Source organism: Barbatula barbatula, assembly GCF_947034865.1.
Source record: "Barbatula barbatula genome assembly, chromosome: 17".
Lineage (NCBI taxonomy): Eukaryota > Metazoa > Chordata > Actinopteri > Cypriniformes > Nemacheilidae > Barbatula > Barbatula barbatula.
In genome coordinates this window covers 9,699,167-9,719,952 of record NC_136780.1, presented here as the reverse complement: position 1 = coordinate 9,719,952, position 20,786 = coordinate 9,699,167, and the positions used below count along the sequence as shown (strand labels likewise).

General features: G+C 39.6%; 2 protein-coding genes across 5 annotated transcripts in view; both read left to right on the top strand.

Annotated features, from left to right (window-relative positions):
- Positions 1–169: 169 nt before the first annotated feature.
- Positions 170–8,026, top strand: adnpb (activity-dependent neuroprotector homeobox b). 4 transcript variants are annotated; one of them, XM_079478434.1, is made up of 4 exons: positions 170–260; positions 3,141–3,257; positions 4,134–4,226; positions 4,334–8,026. In XM_079478434.1, exons 2-4 carry the CDS (start codon positions 3,150–3,152, stop codon positions 7,124–7,126), a joined length of 2,994 nt encoding a protein of 997 aa, XP_079334560.1. In that variant the 5' UTR covers positions 170–260; positions 3,141–3,149; the 3' UTR covers positions 7,127–8,026. The 4 variants fall into 4 exon arrangements, with proteins under 4 accessions (XP_079334560.1, XP_079334559.1, XP_079334561.1 ...); XM_079478433.1 differs by lacking the exon at positions 170–260 and adding an exon at positions 379–745; XM_079478435.1 differs by lacking the exon at positions 170–260 and adding an exon at positions 487–954.
- An 8,390-nt stretch (positions 8,027–16,416) lies between these two features.
- Positions 16,417–20,786, top strand: part of camkvl (CaM kinase-like vesicle-associated, like) — a 30,636-nt gene continuing 26,266 nt past the window's right edge. The window contains exon 1 of the mRNA XM_079478854.1: positions 16,417–16,985. The gene's annotated coding sequence lies outside the window, so the exon portion shown is untranslated. The remainder of the gene's footprint in view (positions 16,986–20,786) is intronic.

Genomic DNA, 20,786 nt, shown 5'->3' with positions numbered 1-20,786 from the left:
ACAGCGCCACCACCTGAGCACTGAGTCCGACGCTCGTTGGGTACTGAGGCCCTGTATACATCCGACTCTCTGCGGGGGTAGATACCAGATGCAGAATTGACGCATCGGCCCTCTACCCAATCAACTGTCAGTCCGTGGCGCCCCCTATGGGTTCTTTTCATGTAACTGCACTCAGGGGCTGTTTACACCAGTATTGGAAGCATTGTATATAACATCACATGCGCAAATAGACACTCTGTGGGAGGCCTTGGGAAATTCAGGTAAGTAATTGGATGACTGCACGGGTTTGATTGACGGTCACCACGTACCTCTCATTACAAATTCTCTGACCCAACGCTCACAATGCTTTTTTATGCTAATCAAACACACATGTCACTTCCGCCCTTTTTCACACGCCATTTTGGATCGTATAGGTACTGGACCGGGTCGTATTGTTGTAAGTGGATGGCGGGTTGCGTTAATTGCTCTCAATTACATCGTCATTGCGCGTCTGGGTGGACTGTGCATCGTCGGAAACGCAGCGGGCGCTCGGCGGTTCACACTCCCCCTTCCTCCTGGAGACCCTCAGACAACCACAGGCACTACAGGAGCTGCTAGATGCAGCAGCTCATCCCCGGCAGACAGACAGCTCCGGGTCGGCCCGTGACAGGAGTCGGGCTCCCTCTTTCGGCGTGGTGTGTCCGCTCGTGAGTCGCTCGGGTCGAGAAGAGGGAAAGATTGTTGGCGTCTGCTTTGTGCTAGTCAGGTAAAGTCTCTTTCGGACACGCGCGTGGGATACAGTTAAACAGCGGAGAGCCGTACGGGAGAAATTAACCACGAAAGCCCGGTTGAACGCTCCGTAGTAGGGAAACATCAAAATGAAACGTAGCCAGTCGCGTTTCATGCAGTTGCTGCAAGTTAAAGGGATGAAGGCTGGACGGTGCACCAGGTCGCGGATTTAAAGTTCTTGGTGATGTAAGTTTTCTGGACAGTTAACTGTAAACGGGGCGCTTTGCTAGCCTTTGTCATAGACAGACCTAAATTAGACGTGAGTTTACTGCGTTACATCTCTCATTGCTTTGAAATGTTGAATGATGCGCTAACCAAGCAGACCTGTCAGCTCAGCGTATGTAGTGTTTTAATAGAGAACGTAAGGCGGCACGTTACAGGGTCTTGTCACTTCTGACATGTCAACAAACTAAACAAACCAACGTGCGACTCTTATTGCTCTGTTATTAGTCGACTGATCTGCGTTGCGTTGCTCTGCTCGTCGGTGTGTTGTCATTCTTTGGTTGTTGTTGCTCTGTGTGGTTGGTTTATAATGCATCGCGTGTATGCAACTGTAAACGGTCAATGTGATCAAATATACTTTAGATTGTAACATATTTACGGCTTCATTCAAAGTCGGAGTAAAGCGAGCTAAACTGTAATGCTTAGACGCCTCGTGTTATGTCGTTGTTTTTCTCCACAAATATGAACCTATGCAGTGATACTCTGGAAGCTGTGTTTGTTATGCCATAGATTTCATTGAGATGCTGATGACGTTTTGTTTGTCTACATTAAGTTCGTTACTATTTGGATCCAAGGGGTCCACGAGGACGTCAATAAAGACCTTCGGTTATGTTTACTATGAAAATGTAACGGCTAATACCTTTTTATAATATCTGATATATATGCTGTTTTGAGTTTTCATTGTGTGTTTGTATATATTCAAATCAAAACATAACCATCATCTAACGCAAAGTGAAGATCTGGTTTACAACAGTCTGGCCTCTGCTGCTGCCTCAACAGGAGGCGCCATTCCAGGATTATAATGCAGAAGAGCGCACAAAAAAAGAGAGCGGAAAAAGGGCAGGCAGAACAGGGAGAGGCTTATATAACATGGAGGAAGGACTAGTTCTCTAGCGCCATCTATACAGTCAGGGAGATAAGGAACACATCCAATGTGAGAGAGCCCCCAATTTGGTTCTGAAGTAAAACTGCTGTTTCTTCTTAATGCAGAGCAGACGGTGATGTGTATGCCCAACAGCTAATTCAGGTTTTTCTGATCGTGACCTTTGACCCCTGCTGATCTTTGACCCCATTTCTGTGGTGACGACTTCTTTGGATGGGTTTGTTTTGTGTGCGGTCATAAGAATGGAAGTGATACGGTGTGTCAATAGTAAGCTAGCATTCGTGTTCTGTATTTAGTAAAAAGCTCATTTACACAAGCTGTAATTAGAAGGTAATGACACGTTTATTTTGCTTCAGACCTTAGTGTTTTTGTTTGATCTTAGTGACCCTTGTGAACTTCTGATGAACAATGGACAGGCATCTGTATGATCTTTATGCAATCGCAGACTGACCGTTTAGCGTTATCTGGATTACTGAAATGACCAGATCACAGGTCGCTGAAATGACCATCACCACCGTGTAACAAGATTGTCATACACAATTGGCATTATTCGATATTATGCCAAACATGGCTTGAACATGTTCATTATGGTAATGAGTATTGCATTTGAAGCATGTTTAAAGGAAAAGTTCACCTCAAAATTGTTAGTTATTTTTAACTCACCCACAGGTTTTAAGACCTCAAAGCATCTGTGGAATGCAAATAAAGATATTTTAGGTGACATCCGAGAGATTTCCAGGCCTCCTCATAGACATCATGGTTATAATTGTTGTCAAGGTCCAGAAAAGTACTAAAGACATCATTAAACTGGTCCATCCACTCATAGCTCAACTGAATTGTTTGGAAGTGACAAGAATACTTTATATGCGAAAACGAACCAAAATAACAATTTTATCGGTATATTCTCAAACCGAATGCTCTCTTGAACGCGTACCATAGACTGCAAGACAGGAGAACTTGCTCCTGCTGCAAGACAGAGGAGGAAATATCGATCAAAGTTGTTATTTTGGTTTGTTTTTTACACACAAAGTATTCAATTGAGCCGCTATGAGCGCATGGACCAATTTAATAATGTCTTTAGTACTTTTCTGGACCATGATGTCTATAAGGAAGCCTAAAATATCTTTATTTGTGTCCCCGAAGACGCCTGGAGGTCTTAAAAAGTTTTGAACGTCATGTGGGTGAGTCAAAAACAACACAATTTGGATTGTGAGGTGAACTTTTCCATTAAGTGCCCAAATTAATGAATTCATTCATTTGTTTCCAGGTGGGCAGAATGTTTCAACTCCCAGTCAACAACCTCAGCAGTCTAAGGAAATCGAGGAAAAATGTGAAAAGAGTGCTGACCGACATTGGCTTGGACTTTTGCAAGGAGCATATTGATGTAAGTCTGTCTGATGTTTAATACACACAAGTTAAATGTCTACTTTAGCAGGGATCTACATCCATACAATAATGAACCATCTGACTCGCCTCATAAATGGTTTTGTGCTACCTCCAGTCTAACAATATGTGGAATGTGTGAGATCAAGCACATTTTTAAATGTTACGCCGTGTCTACAAAAGTGTTAATCCTGTGTTGTTCTGATCTTGTCAGTTTCATAGTTGTGTGTAAGCACATTGACTGTTTCTGCTGTCTTCAATAATATCTTGTTTGCACCACGGTGAACGAATGTCTTTGTGAGCTGTGTGGTTTTATATTGAAGTCTTATAAAAAAATCTTTATACTTGTGAATATAGTATTAACTATTGTTGTCATTGGTTCATTAAGTTTTTGAAAGACCACAGCCAATATGTAGTTCTGTAACTGCATAGTGTTGTTTTCTTTTCTAAGTTATTTAAGTTATCAATTTTATGTTGTAATACATTGAGTTCAAAGCTTTATTACTTATAGAGTTTTGGGCAAGTTTTGTTATTGTTAATCAATTATTGTTTTGTTATTGATAATTATTCGTTTCAGTATCTGCAAAATCATATAACGGCATTTTTCTGATTAACAGCATACCTGTTTTAAACCTTAATAGAAAAAGTATTGCAACAATATATGCAACTATTCAGAGCAAAGATTAAGTTCTATACAGAACTGCACAAATTTATAAACATACTTGCAATCTCTCAGTCTTTGTTACTTTTCATTTTTACACATTGTACTACACTGTTTATATGCACAAAATATGTATTTTATGAAGCCTTGATCTTATTGTGATGAGACAACATTCTACATTCTTTCTCACTCTGTGCTCCTTTTCCCCCTCTTAAGGACTACAAAGATTATGTTCCTAATGAGTTTTACATTAAGAACACCACATGGGACGATGTTGGCATGTGGGATCCCTCACTGACCAAATCACAAGTAAGTTAAAGTCTTGTAAAGCTGAATATTTTCATAGTCTTTTGTCAGATTTCTGATCATGGGCAAATCCCAATTGTAATGACTTATTGTTTTTTTTGTCTTCCCAGGAGTACCGCTCAAAGCCTTTCTGTTGTTCAGGATGCACATTCTCCTCCAAGTTTTTCTCTGCCTACAAGAGTCACTTTCGCAATGTGCACAGTGAGGACTTTGAAAATCGCATTCTCTTGAACTGCCCCTATTGCACTTACAATGGAAACAAAAAGACATTGGAGACACACATTAGGTTGTTTCACATGCCTAATGTTGTGCGCCAGAATGCTGGAGGTACAGGGGCTGGCTTGAAGGATGGTGCTCGCCTGGACAAGACACGGGATAATATAGAACAGGCAGTTTACTACTGTAAAAAATGCACCTACAGGGACCCACTATATAATGTGGTGCGCAAGCATATCTACCGGGAACATTTCCAACATGTGGCGGCGCCGTACTTGGTAAGGCCAGGTGAGAAGACCACCCCAACCAATGGGACAGTGAGCAATGCCAATTCCAATAGCAGTGCTGGTGGTGCCAACAATACAAACACAACCATCCATTGCAAACGATGCCTGTTTGTTCCACGTACCTATGAAGCCCTTGTGCAGCATGTCATTGAAGACCACGAACGTATTGGTTACCAGGTGACTGCCATGATTGGACATACAAATGTAGTGGTACCCCGGGCCAAGCCTGTAATTATGGTGTCCCCTAAAGTTCAAGGGGATAAGGGTGTCATTAGTATAATGCCAAGGGGTGCCGTAGTGACGGCTGGGGTTCGACCATTATCCGCTCAACAGCTCAGTCGAATTGTCATTCCAAAAGGAAGTTTGAACACAACCGGACTACTGTCAGGTGTTCATCTGAAACCGGCTGCGTTTGGTCTAAAGCCAGGGACTACCCAGTCCTTGACCATCGGAGGACAACCGGTGCAACTTTCAATACCACAGCAGTCTCAAACAAGCAAACCTCAGATCCCTGCTGGCAGTCTGCGCAGCTCTGCATCAGCATCCACCATACTAAAGATCCCTCAGCTGACCTCACGCGTTCAGGCAGCGGCTACCACCATATCATCTGTTACCCCTAAGAAAGTAAACTCCATCATTGGCACATCGTATACTCAGAAATGGAAGATCTGCACCATCTGCAATGAGCTCTTCCCGGAAAACGTGTACAGCTCGCATTTCGAAAAGGAGCATAAAGCGGAAAAGGTGCCGGCGGTTGCCAACTACATCATGAAAATTCACAATTTCACAAGCAAATGCTTATACTGCAACCGGTACTTACCTAGCGACACACTTCTTAACCACATGCTGATTCATGGCCTTTCCTGCCCGCACTGCAGAGCCACGTTCAACGATGTCGAAAAAATGGTGACACACATGCGAGGGGTGCATCCCAACGAATCAGTCGAGCCACGCATGGACTCTCCGCTTACTTTCGACCTCACACTCCAGCAGGGAAATCCGAAGAACGTCCAGCTGATCGTCACCACGTATAACATGCGTGATGCTCCTGAGGAATCGGTGGCATTCCATGCGCAAAATAACACCTTGCCATCATCTCAAGTGTGTAAACATGTTACGCCACAAGTCCCAAAGATACCTCAAGATGCCTCAACAGATGCAATGCCACCTAAAACTACCCCTCAAACGGCTGTACCTTACAAGAAAGATATCGGCAAAACACTTTGTCCGCTTTGCTTCTCGATTCTCAAGGGACCTATCACAGATTCTCTAGCTCACCATTTGCGTGAAAGGCATCAAGTTATACAAACAGTTCATCCTGTGGAGAAGAAATTGACCTACAAGTGTATCCACTGCCTTGGGGTGTATACAAGTAACATGACGGCTTCCACCATCACCTTGCATCTAGTGCATTGCCGCGGTGTCAGCAAAGCTCAGAACGGCCGACCCGCTCCCTCTCCTAGAGTCACGCAGGCCCAGGGGGCTGGCCTCAAACGTGCAGGTTTAGCAAACTTTGACCAAACTGAGCCAAAGAAAAAAAGAGTTGGGACAGATGACCAAAGTGAGCAAAGCCCACCGGTGTCAACAGACAAAGAAGACACTGTGGTCTTCGCCTTGGACCCAAAGGGTCATGAAAATGAGTCGTATGAAGCTCGTAAAGCTTTCCTCACCCAGTACTTCAATAGGCAGCCATACCCTACTCGACGAGAGGTAGAGAAGCTTGCGTCTAGCCTCTGGCTTTGGAAGTCAGACATCGCCAGCCACTTCTCAAATCGTCGGAGGAATTGTGCGCTTAATTGCGAATCGCTAAATGCTCGCGTTTTACTTGGATTTAAAATGGAAGACGTTGTAAATTTGCGTCATCCCATGAACTTTGACTCAAAGTGGCATTTTGAGGGACACAAGCATGAACCGATAAGACGAACTTCTAGAACTCGTATAGGCCGATCTGCAAATTCCATTCGCTTGAAGCAGATGGCGACAGCCAACGGTGACCCACAACAGAAGCAGGGGGCTTTAAAAAGGTTGTCTGCCAAAGCTTCACTCAACTCGAATGGTCAAAAGGCCATCGTTGAGATCAAATCGGAAGCACTCGTCAAGTCAGAACCAACTGATGTAGACTCAGATCGTGATAATGAGAATGTTGTACAACAGTTAGAAAATTCTAGGATAAATACACAGTTGGTTAAAAGTGAAGAAACCGAGATTAATAATAAAGTGGATGGGAGTGACTCCGACATCAAGGAGGAAACCCACAACGAAAACGGTTATGGGTCAATTGACGTGTTAAGCAAAAGACAGCATCAAAAAGGCGAATGCCAGTCACTTATCGCAAATGAGCTTGAACAATCAGATTCGCCTGGCCAAGCGACTGGTGTGATTACAAAACAGGGTTGTTAAAATGCACATTGTCTTTTAACGTACACCAACAATGCTGCCTCATTGAACGTTCGGTTGCAGACGGTAGCTATAAGGATATGCTCCTTCCTCAAAGCCATTTAAAAGGCAAAAAAAGTCATATTTAGCAGTTATGAATGCAAAGATTGTGAAGCTGGGGGTCTTCTTTCTTTGAGCATAGGGAAGGAAAATACTGATTTACCTTTAGTTTCTTTAACATAACCAGTTTGTTCGGCCACTATTATGTGACAAGCGGAGTGTTTATTGGAGCCACAGGTATTCTTGAATTATTATGTTACCATGTCGAACAGGTAGTGTATATTTGTACAGTCTTCTAAAGAGATGTGTAGGTGTACTCACTGTAAAAATATTTCTTTGGTGCTCACGCTTAATCGTCAGATGTTTGTTTGGTTACATAGACAAAGGATGTGGCTTTGGTGTCTATATATTTTTTTTTACTTTTATTTAAAGTATAGCATTTTGTTAAGAATATATACAAGTATAAAATTTCAATTTAAGGAGAGCATAATCTCTTGCTTTTATTTTGCCTGTTTCTATTTAAAGTGTCTTTTTTAATGAATATATTTACAATCTTGTAAGTTGTGTTTTGCGTTCCGAGCTGCTTTTCATACATCCATGTCAGCCCAACACAGAGAGAATGTTACTTTGTTTGATCCTGAAGCATTGTGTTAAGTAGAATGAACTGTGTTTGGTTCAGCATCTGATGAAGGTTTTTTGGCTAAATGGACCTCTTAATTCAGAACATGTGTTCAGTCTAACTTTCTGTATGTTAAAATACGTGACCTCCAGCTTGTTTTGTTTTCCCACATTTATTACATTTTTGTCACTGCAAGCATTTCTGAATAAATTGCTGTATTGTGCTTTTCACAATGCTATAACCCTGGACTGTATTTGTCTTTTTCTCTCTCATTTCTCTTAGTGTACTTGGTTGTGGCCTGCCAGTTTCACTGATATATTTTAACAACCCATAGAATGCAACTTAAACTAGCTATCCTATATTATAGATGACTGTGTTGCTTCGTGCTGGGAATGATATGAGGGTGAGTGAAGAATTCAAGAATTTTAGGCATACTATCTCTGTAAATATCTACAAAATAGACCACTCAGAAAACTCAGACCACTTTCTTGGATACCATTTAAATTGTCATTGAAAGATGGCTGTCTTTATGTATTGATCATTATATCAGTACCAGAGGTCATCCTAGCAGACAACAAAGAGATGTTCTGTTAGGACATGCCTTTATGCAGCCTCCAAAGATGGCATCAAATAGAGTCTGCGTCCACCAAGTCTGTAAAGAATCTCTCATTTCCTTTGACTGTCCACATTTGTGTGATGGAAAAAGAGAAAAGGTATGTATTAAATCACACGGCATATTTTGGGATTTAAATTAAGCAGCGAGGATTTTATATTTTAACATCTAGTGTAGCTTTTTTCAATAGTTTTACTTCAAAAGATCATTAGCAGCCCACGTTGCCTCTGTCATTATTAGATTTATGTGTGGATGAGAGAAGACATCACCCACAAAGAACTATGAGAGGCTGATGGAGGCCTGCGCTCATCTTCAGAGCAGTATCAAAATGGGGGAGGGGAAATTAGTTTGACTAGGAAGAGGACATGAGAGACAGTTCGAGTTGACTATCTAGGGCCCCCTGCAGGCGGAGGGGAGCTTTGCCCCTGCAGATGATGCTTGTGGAGTATGGTGCAAGTGCAACAAAACCACAGGGAATACATTTCTTGGTACCTCTATCACTTACACTTGAGAAATCTGCCCAGCTGAGTTTTCCACTATTTTAATTTATTGCCTTTATGAATTTGGCTATGCTCTTGTGGTTAAATAGTGTCCATCCAGTGCATACTGAGAATTACGTAGCAGTAAAGCATCCAGGTAATGGGTGTTTGCTCTTTGACTGCCTTGACAAGAAACCTTTATCCACACACAATTTCTTGTTAAAGATTAATAAATGCGCTGTGAATATATTTTAATCTTTAGTTGCATTGCTTTTATTTATAATCTTCAGAGCGAACAGACCTACAAGGTGCTTAAAGAATTATTGATGTTACTCTGACCATTTAACAATATGACTGTTTGGCAGTCTTGCTTTGACAGGTGGTGGTCTTGAAAACAATAACCTGTAGATAAAAACATAAACCGTGGTCCTGTGGTCATGGTCAGAGCAGCGCTAATGTGGGACACAAGAAAGTCAGCACACAGCGCAAACCCTGCTGAATGCAAAGAGGTTTTTTGACTTCACAAAACATTCAAGGCCTCACATAGAACCAAAGGTTGCTAGCTGCCATACTATTTTATGAAATCTCTCAAAAGCTTTTTCTGCTGAAAAAAGCTTTTATGTGTTTGGGGTCAGGGTCAACATTTGAGTCTCTTATTATGGAGCAAAAGTCTGAGAGGTTTTGTATTTTAGATTCGTAAATACATTTTAAATAAGATGTTTTAATTAAAAATGATTTAATGTATTACTGTGTTAATAAAGTCACAGTCTGTTTTTGATGTTTTCATTCTTAATTCTCAGATTTAAATGACAAAGTTGCATTTTCTGCAGAATTCTGTGTTGGTTGGTCTAATGGCTTAACATATCGCTGCTATCCTTTTAAAACCTTAAATCTCCACAGTTAGTGATTTTTATGTTGCCACAGGATTTTGCAAACCAACACGAAGGATTAAAAAAGTGCTACACAGTATTACATCATTTAATAAGTACAGTTTCTTCGAATTTGGACATCCAAGATTTCAGAAGCAAATCACCATAAATATAATGGAACTGAACAGGGTTGCTGGATATTTTAAAACGTTAGGTTCACGATGAGCTAGTTGTCTATCATCACTAGATGGCAGTGTTATAAAAAGGGTGTTGTCCACCCGTTGACAGGATGCTTCTGCAAGTTTGGCCTGAAAACTAAAGCCAAAAATAACACAGAGTGAAAAATACCACTGAACGAAAGAGCTGGTGTTGGAAATATGTGCCGGTAGTGTCCTCATTAAAAACATCTGCTGTTCACACACAAGATCAACTCAAAACTGCAGTTTTGTAGCATTTGGCTTTAAAGCCACATACGGGCTGGCCTTTCTTGGCACACACACACAAAAAACGTTGCTTGTCCATCACTCACGAGAAACACATTAGACAGAACCCGAAAGCTGCACTCAATAGGCAATTTTGTGGTGTTGTTGAATTTAACAAATCATATGTAATAGATACAGATATTTCAGAAGAAAATTCCAACTTTTCAACCGTAATACGCCAAGGCTGGATTACATGGCACGAGCGTGATGTAATAGGTTCAATTAGTGGTGTAATATACTGTAGGTCAGAGATTTCTGAATGCTTATGTAAGGGGGCATCTCAGTGGGCCACACATGTACACAGTTGGAACATTCTTCACTCTGCTTCTGTTTGGTCCCTGGCCACAAGACCAATCTGTGCCCTGATCTGTCCCAATGGCCGGAACTGTAAACATGGTCTGTTCATCCCTTTACCTACTCAAATAAAACATCTCAATATTCATACTGGAAATCAATTTGTTTTATTGTTTATCAATAATTTAGTTCATTTAATTCAAACCTATTGATTATTGATTGCACATCATTCCTAGGAGTGCAAAGGATTGAAATGGAATTGTAGTATTTATACCCGTTGGTGAGATCTGATCCCTCACTAGACACTTTTTTGCATTACAAGAACTTGTTCCATACACACTGAAATATTTATTTATTTAGCCCGGACCTATGAGTCAGGAATGATATTCACGTCTTATTTCAAGTCTTCACCGCTTCTGCTCATAATGCATAATTTCGGGCTGTAACTAAGACATGATCTTAGATTCCCACCTTCAGATTTTTGTTCTCAATAGACACGTTTGTTATTTTGCATTTGCTTCTGACATTAAGGCAACACATTCATTTCAGCAACAGTATCCAAGGCCTCAGTCCTTAGAATACTTTTATAGATTAGACTTTCTCTCTTTCTCTCACTAGTTCATAGGTTTTGCGTGCCTGTTGTCCAAACTTATTAAAGCTCGGTGCTTGATGGAAACCGCTTTCAATCAGTCGCCCTCATACCTTACCATGACTCTGAGATCTTCAGCACAGCTTTTATTCCCCTGATAATACAAACTCAAGGTCAGCAGAATAGTTTGAGAGAGACAACATACAAAAGCGTACGCCGTAGCTTCAGTCAACACTAAAGAAGGTGCCGATGGTGTGCATGTGTGCGCACGAGTGAAAGGTTAGAGCTGACATTTCTCGCAAAAAATTTGATGAGCCAGACTGGATACAAAACAAGAACCTTGAGTGGGACGCGTGTGAAGGAAATGTTTTTGTCCAGAAACCTGTTACTGACAAATTGATATGAGGTGTAATAAAAGGGAAGCTGATGCCTGTGCAAAACCAACAATCATTTAAATATAATGTGTGTTTATTGCCTGTCTTTTAATGCATGATGTTATATCATTATTCGATTTTTGTGCTGTTTTACATACTTTTACAGTATGGAAGTTGTATTTAGAGTATTTGAAGAGAGAGAGAGACAACGGTGCAGAAAATCCCTGTAGTATTTTAAACATTTCATCAATACAAATTGTGGGTTTCTGAATGTATTTTCTTATATTTGCCAGTCTTTGTAAGAGCACCTTACGAAGTTAAAGAACCTCCACTCTGACCCAGTTTGGATGTTCTCTCTTCAGGGTAATCCTCTTTTTATTAGTGACCTCTAAAATCTAGAGAGACTGCTCTGGGTATGGATACAGTCATTTTATAAATACATTAATTTCTAGTCTCTTACTTCTTCTGCTTTCTTTGCAGATCTTGATGAGGGAATTTAACAGGAACAGGTTTCAGCTGTTACAATTTAAAGTTCCCCCAAAAATGAAAAATGTGTCACCATTTACGTACTTTCTTTCTTCTGCAGAACACAAAGAAAATATTTTGAAGAATGTTGGTAACCAAACAACATTGATTCCCATTGACTTCCACTGGTTTTGGTTCGGTTATCAACATTCTTCAAAATATCTTTTCACTCTTTTACTGATCTTCTGTGTTCTGCAGAAGGAGAAAATTAATATGCTTGGAAAGACAAGAGGGTGAATAAATACAATTTTGGGTGAACTATCACTTTAAGAATTGCACATAAAAATTAATAAATGATTATTAAAACGTAAAAAAAGAGTATTAGATCCATTGTTGTAAAATAAATATATACTGAATATTGTTTTAATAAATAAACGACATTTACAAATACATTCATTACTTTTTTAAATATTTTACTAAACAAATGTATTACAATAAAATAAAAAAATCAACCAATAGAGTAGTTTGTCAGAGACCCCATGTGGACGTAAGTTAAAGCTATAATGCTCTTATCTACGGTCTCCTGCATTTTTTCTATGCAACAAAACAGAAATGAACAAATTGAATGTGTTTCTGGTTGGCTAAGCCTGCATACGAGCCCGTATTAGCACACATTTTTATATGTGCAAGGCACAAAAACCTACACACACACATACACTATACGTGTAGAGTAAGATTGTAGATTTCTAAGGCCTTTGAGGAGAGAGCAGGCTAATTGGAGACCCCTGTCTGCAGATGAGACAGCTTTGCACATAGCCTTACAAATCCCAATAAAGACAAAATATCGAGTGTTCAAAATAAATGTCATCTTTTCCCAAAAATCCGCCATCACAGCCTGTCCCATTTTTCTAAGAACTTCTCTTCCCTCTGTGTGAATAATGAGCCTGCACAGCTCACTTCTATACAATCAATAAACGCTCATCGAACAGCCAATTAAGAAAGTTACACCAATACGACACTGTGAATGTGCTCGGTTATTGGATCAGGGTTGATCTTATAGCACAGATCTTAACACTACAGTGACACAGGATGTATCATTTTATGATTTACCTCTGTTAATGTAAGAGTAATCCCTGCCCTACATCCCCATTCAAATATAGCTTCATAATTAAGGTCATCTAGTACACGTGACCAATCACCCATTAGCCTGGGAGGGATTCCATAATGTTCAATCAGAAAACTTTATAAGTATAAGTCAATATGATTCTTTGTCCATTCATTGTTTTGAGTTGGATTTATTGGAGTAATATTTATCATTCTCTGTACAGAGGCAACAGCTCTAAATGGAAACATTCAGGTCTAGATCGGCTTCTTTTGGTATTATGTTTGACTAAATAAACTGCAGGTGTCCTATGGTGTGACATAGCAAAACTTTTGAAAAAATCAATGAAGACAAATTTTGCATATGCTATTTTATATTACAATATAAACATGAATATCACATAATATCTGTTAGTTTTCTTGTTGTGCATTTTTGCAGTCGTGCCATAGGATAAATAGTCCACATAAAACTAAACCCAGGTTTATTAAAATAATAGTAAATGTAATAATATAATAAATAATATTTTGTAAAATTTTGTGGTAAAAAATGTGTATATGAAAGTCAATCCACAACAAATAATCTGATAAATCTGATTTTCTGAGAAAATATATTTCTCTAGATCTGAAACTGCAGTGGACATCAAGCCAACCCTTTTCCCCTCTGAACTCATTGCAATATGCAAGTTAAAAAAAGCATCATCTTGACAATTAGGTCTCTTTAACTTGTTTTTGTCTTGTCTCATATGGACTATATTTAACCAACCATACGCATACAATGAGGAAAATAATTATTTGACCCCCTGCTGATTTCGTATTTTTGCCTGCTTACAAAGAAATGAAGGGTCTATATTTTTTATGATAGACACAGAATATCAACCAAAAAATCAGGGAAAATGTATATAAAGGTTATAAATTGATTTGCATTTCAGTTAGTGAAACAAGTATTTGATCCTATACCAACCAGCAAGAATTCTGGTTCCACAGATTGGTTATATGGACCACAGATTAGTCCTGTCACTTTACTCCCAAGTCAGCTTGTTGTGTATATAGAAGATGCCTGCCAACAAAATCTGTCTCCCATTTCAACCTCTCCACCACCAAATGGTTTCAAGGGATGTCAGACCAGATGTAGACCTGCACAAACCTTAAATAGGCTTGAGACAGAAGCTTGGTGAGATGGAGACAACTGTTACAGACGCTTGGTGAGATGGAGACAACTGTTACAGACGCTTGGTGAGATGGAGACAACTGTTGGTGCGATTATTTGGAAATAGAAGAAATACAAAATAATTATGATTTGCCCTTTGTCTGGAGATTACTGCAAGATTTCCCCAATGGGGTAAAGATGATCATGAGAAAGGTTAAATATCAGCCCAGAACTACACAGAAGAAGCTTGTTAATAATTTCAAGACAGTTGGGACCACAGTTAGCCATTGGTAACACGCTATGCCACAAGAAGCCTCGCCTGGCTCGTCTTAAGTTTGACAATGAACATCAAAATGATTCAGAAAAGGCTTTGGAGAAAGTGCTGTGAGACCAAACATGACTCCTGTTTTTGGAGAGAGAGAAATGCTTACTACAGACACAATTGCTACAGAGAAACAGTGTTGGAAACATTATGCTTTAGGGCTATTTGTCTGCTCCGGTACAGGATGACTTCACCGCATCGAGGGGCTGAGGGAAGGGCCCATGTACTGTAAAATCTGGGACAAGAACCTCCTTCCCTTATCACTGAAGATGGGTCGTGGATGTGCGTATAACATGACAAAGACCCAAAACATATTGCCAAGACAAGAGTGGCTTAAGGAAAAGCACATTAAATGTCCTAGCCAGTCTCTAGACCCTATTGTCCTAGAAAGTCTGTGAAGGAGGCTAAAACTCCAATTTGCTGAGCAACAGCCAAGAAACCTTAAAGATTTTCAGAGGAGTGGACTAAAATGTATTCTGACACATGTGCAGACCTGGGGACCAACTATCAGAAATGTCTTAACTCTGTGCTTGCCAACAAGGGTTTCTCCTCCAAGGACAAAGTTATGTTTCGCTCGGGGATCAAATACGTATTTCACTGACTAAAATGCAAATCAATTTATAACCATTATATAACAATTTTCCCCTTATTTTTTATATGCTGTCTCTATCAGTTAAACTAAACCTACCATAAAGATGATAGACCCTTCATTTCTTTGTAAGCAGGCAAACTTACAAAATCAGCAGGGGATCAAATAATTATTTCCCTCACCGTATTTTCACAGTTACTGTAGAATTGTATTATCTCTAAAGGATGTATCTTTCTGAGAAAAAGACCACAGTATGAACTTGTGTAATGTCAAATTTCACCATGAAAGGCTATCTGAGAAAAGACAAATCCTTGTTAGTTCCAGCACAGCAAATAAACTTGTGACGAATATTTGAAAACAATGCCTATAGAAATAAAATCGTTCCACATACTGAAAGCTTTCATTCTTATTTATCTTCTATAAACATAATGTCATTTAAGTAGTGATCTCTTACTCGGATTGTATTGCAACTTCATTTGGGCAATTTAATTATTACAATTAAATGGTAAGGCATGATGCAGGGACACTGTGTAGCGGGCTCGATGGGTGTGCCTACTGTCCAATTATAGGTTGTCTCGCACAGGCCTGCCATTGTGGCCATTTTCTCCCTTCTTAAAAACCAATTGCTAATTATAGAGCTTTTTATTTTATGGACAGTGGGTCAAAGACGAGACTGTTTTAACTAAGCGTTGTTATATTATATTTTTGGTGTTTTTCTAAGAAAGCACACTTTTTAGTATACATAAATATCATCTTAGTCTAAAAAGAGTTTCTTTAGATTACACTATCAAGGTCAGACTCTTTGGGGAATGGGTCAATTTTTACAACTACATCATCGCTTTCAAAAAGAGGAGGCGGCACGCGCATACATGGGGATATTTCCTGAGTAATTACACAGCCATCTGTCCCTATCCCGTTGGCACACTAAAGACCCCGTAGAACATCGATGCCCTGATCTCTGTGTTGTTCAATGCTTCATCCCATTAAGATGACACCGGCCCTTCTTCTCCCTCTTACTGACTGATGAACTTCATAATGGTGTGGAGCCGTGCAAATAGCCTTAACACGCTGAGAAGCCAGTGTTATTTCATTTGCCAAGCTATAAAGACATCATAAACCCCACAGAACCACAAAGGGTCAAGAAACTCCGATCACATTGACCAATTGTTACTGTGCCACCGTGGACCACTTATGGGGCGATAAAATGTGTCCATGTTTATCAAAATAAAGCTGGACGGCGCGTGAGAGATTTTCATCACTGCGCCATGCTGATGCGCAGATAATGAAATGATGGTCGATGCGGACCGGTTTAATCCGATGTAGTAGGCCTAATCCCGTCGCTCGCAATCTGCTAGTCGCTGCAAATCACCGCGTTTAGAAAGTATGAAATACTTGCAAAATCACAGCGTCCAGGTGGTTTACAGGAAAACGACGCAGGCCTATTCAATGCGATGGTTAAGTGCAACAAACCTGTTAACGCGCTGAAATCTCTTCCGAAACGCGAGTTCAGAGCGACATCTATTTCTACAAACCTGTTTACCTGCGCCGTTTTTGGCGATTTCATTCGTGTTGTGCCCGCGCGAGTGAGCGAGAGAGAAGCAGGAGAGAGAGAGAGAGAGAGAGAGAGAGAGAGAGAGAGAGAGAGAGAGAGAGAGAGAGAGAGAGAGACCCAGATGAAAGCAGAGATTATTTATTTCTCAGGGGTAGAAAGAGGGAGGGAAGGACAGGCAGCAGCATTCAACGCCGACAGTCTTGACAGAAGCGCGCCGATCTGATGCGTCTGTCATTCACGAGACGTTAACAATCGATCGAAGGCTTCCAGTCTTCAAAGTTTGGATTTTCTTACACAGCCCGCGCGTACTTTGTGCCAACCCGAGCAGGTAAACCAAGTTTAGACATTTTGATATGCCGTCTTAAATGTGTACGGTTATCCTCAGATCTGAACATATAACGGGGAATAGGCGGGACAGGAACATTATGTCTTCTTTATGGATTTAAGTTCAGCATCCAACCTGTCGATCGTGGGCATACGAGGTAGAGATATACTGTCTGTGAGCGATTGCCTCCCGTGCTGTGTTTGTTTTGTGCGTTATTCCAGGAATAATGAGATCTCTTAGCGCATCTATAGCTAAAAGTTGTGTGACGGGGTTCTTCGATTCTTTAAAACGAAAATAAACTAGATAGCCTACATAGAGTATCGGTTCAGATTTGCGACATTGCATATGTTGGTGTGGAACAATTATTTAGAAAAATGTTTAGAAAGCAGATTCTCAGAGAATATTGCAATAGCCTCACAGAATATAGAGAGAGAAATGTGATTTTATTAATGTTGTTTAATTTTTGTATCTAGTTTAATTTATTTCTAGTTGTTATCCAAATACATCACGAGTGTCCACTTCTCGCATGTTTTTCATTTGTCCTTCTCATTACTCAAGTGTCATCAATATATTGTACAAGTAGGCTTAACTCGAGAGAACAGGTTTTAGGGTAAAGAGAAATTCAGGGTCAATGAACCTTACAGCAAGGTTTGTGTTACTTGTGACATTGCCACACACACACATTGACATTTTGATGGTGTTTTAAATTGTATTTGTAGAATATTATGTTTTGTAACATTCAGATCAAACAAATATGTGTGTTTGTCAAGCCTTGTGTCCTGCGTGTTGTTCTCTTTACCATTTATCAAAGTGAGGTTTTGATCACTTAACATTAATTCTAATGCTTTGGCCCCAATACAAACACACATGCTGTTGCACATCTGGTTCCGTATTTATCTAATCCGTCGACTGTCAGGCATACTGAAATTATTATTAAATGATTCATTTGTAGACAGACAGAAGCTGTGAGTGAGATTTACGTACTCCCAAATGAAAACCATAAAATGCTTTTGTTTTTCTTCATAGAAAATAGTTTGCTTTGCTTACTTATATAAGGATGAGCACAGCGTAATATCTGAACGCAGAGATTTCTTAAGAATCTTCTAGATCTCGCAGCTGCAGGTCGTAGCTCGTGAAACAGAGATTGTTTTACCCCGTTGCACACTTAGAGAGTCTTTGCAGCCAGAAAGGTGTTTGTGAATGTGACAGACGCACCCACAGGTGAGCTGTGAACCCGACTGAAATATTGCACATCCTCTTAACACATTGCGGCATGATGCAGGATTTCCCAGCTAACACTCATTTACAGCATTTCACAAATGCTGTTATAATAGATAATGGCTTTGATGGACTCCAATTTGAAATGTGCCAAAATAGGGTTGAGCGGGAGAGGAAATGGAACATGGTGGATAAGCAAATAATATTCCAACAAATCCAATAAATGTTGCTAGTACTGTATAGATTGTATGGATTTGGATTAGCTTGATTGTAATGGAACTGTGTTGCAAGAATAAAACGGTTTTAAAAGAAAAGTATTCTTGTGAAATGCAAATATAGTTATCGGTGTTGTGGAGATAACAATGGAGCAATAATATTATTATTTCAAAACAAATCAACTATTTGAGAGGTTGCCTGTGGTCCGATTGGGGGGTCTTATACAAAAGTAGCAATAAAGCCCTTAATTCTAAATGTTTTCTCTGTGATTTTTATATTTATGCAGGTTTTTCATACCTTGATTATTCCTCACCCACACAGGATTAAAAGTCCAGCTGAGGTACAGTGCCCATGAAATTCTCTTTCAGCTTTTACAGCTTTTACTTTATAAAAGATGACATTTGGCTTGATCGAAAGAAATGCATTGTCCTTGTCATTATATAAGTAACCAATGTGCACAAAAGACGGCACCCAGAGCTGAATGTCAGCATCATTATCTGTTTTCCTACTGGAAGAAACTAAATCAATACAGCTTTCAAACCCTCTTATTCTATCATCCCGTATACTCAACAAATTAGAGCACTTATGAGAGTAAGTGCAGAGACAGTGAAGAAACTCAGCTAGAGCAACGCCACCACACATTTCTGAAAAGGCTGTTATCACGTTGTGGAAAAACACGTTTTAAATGGCACGCGTACTGCATTTCTGTAACAGTAGTGGAGGGAGATCACAATCAATGAGTCATATTTAGTCTATATGGAATTGGTTATTTATAGACATGTTAATGCCCATTAGCACCGTGCCGCACAACATTGTTGTCACTTCTTGGATGGTGCCAATGAAGTTATTTAATTTTGGGGACTCATCACAGAAGATATCCTTTGGAAAAATATATTCAGCGAAAATGACGCACGAATGGGTAGTTGATAACATGCCTGTATAAACAACAGGATTCTGTGTTAAAGCCTGCCCAAAACACAATAGAAAATGTAATGGATTTCATGGTTATAATGGGAATCGTATTGGTTTAAATGGAAATTAAAGGTGGCTAATGGTATGTGATGGATTCTATTGGTGGGATGTCCTATTGGAATAATACCCAACACACTACAAACAAATGAATTTTTTTATGGTTTGAAAGGTTTGGTTCAGTGTATGAAATTTAGTGGCATCTAGGGGTGAAGTTGCGAATTTCAACCAACGGCTCGCTTCACATCTCACTCCTCCCTTTCAAAGCACTCGGTGGCTGACACAGAACTAAGATGTCGTCGCTTCTTTACCGAAGGAGATGACATATTTAAAAAAACCAACCAGAGCAGTTTGTCCATATAGGGCTACTGTAAAAACAACAAGGCGAATTCCATGTAAGGGGACCTGTGGTGTATGTAGATAGAAATAGCTCATTCTAAGGTAATACAAACATAAGGCTTCTTTATGTAAGGTCTTTAGCTCTGAAGACATAGTTATGTATATTTCTGTCAATAGATCCTCAAAAATATTACACATTGTACCGTTAATGGAAAAATCTAATGGTTCATAATGCTGTTTTAATGGAAACCATGGAATTTCTGCTAAATGACTAAATTATTTCAATGAAGGTTTCTGTAGTTTTTTTCAGCAGGGACGATACACCCTAAAAATGCTGGGTTATTTTGAACCCATCATTTGTCAAAAAGGGACAAAATGTTAATATTTGACCCAACCGTGTGTTAAGCAACCCAGCATAGGTTAATTTATAACCCAACAGTTTGGGTTTATAATTTTTTGACCCAATGCTGGGTTTAAAAGAACCCAGCATTTTTAGAGTGTCTGTCAACTAAACAAAAATATTTGATATCAACCACTCGTATACACAGTTCATAATGTGTTCACGCAGCATTTTCTCTGTTTCCGTTTATTTTTGTAAATATATTTTTAAACAACTCTGGAACATCATGATTCTGCACTACATATAGAACACACTTTCAAGTTAGATTCATACAGTTTGCCTACACACTACAGTACAGACCTCCTACAGATGCGTTTGGGTGTACTGTACTTCAGGTGTCCAAGCCTCTTGTCCAATATTCCTTTAAAATCTCTGATGTGCTGTTCGCAGTTTAAATGAAGTACACACATGTTAATGGCATTAGCCCGTAACTAATGATCTCTCCTTCAAGATGGATTTGTATGATCTGTGCAAACAGTCGATCTATAATGACAAAGGGAGAAGGATTTATCAAATGTTTGTGAAACATATTCCCATAGGGTTTTGTGTAGCCTGTGTGAACACGTATAGCTATATTGTAGGTGTGATGTCAGTACAGTGTTTGTATGTGTATGTATGAGAAATAAAGAGAGATTTAGGAATATTGGTCGATTAGGACTTTT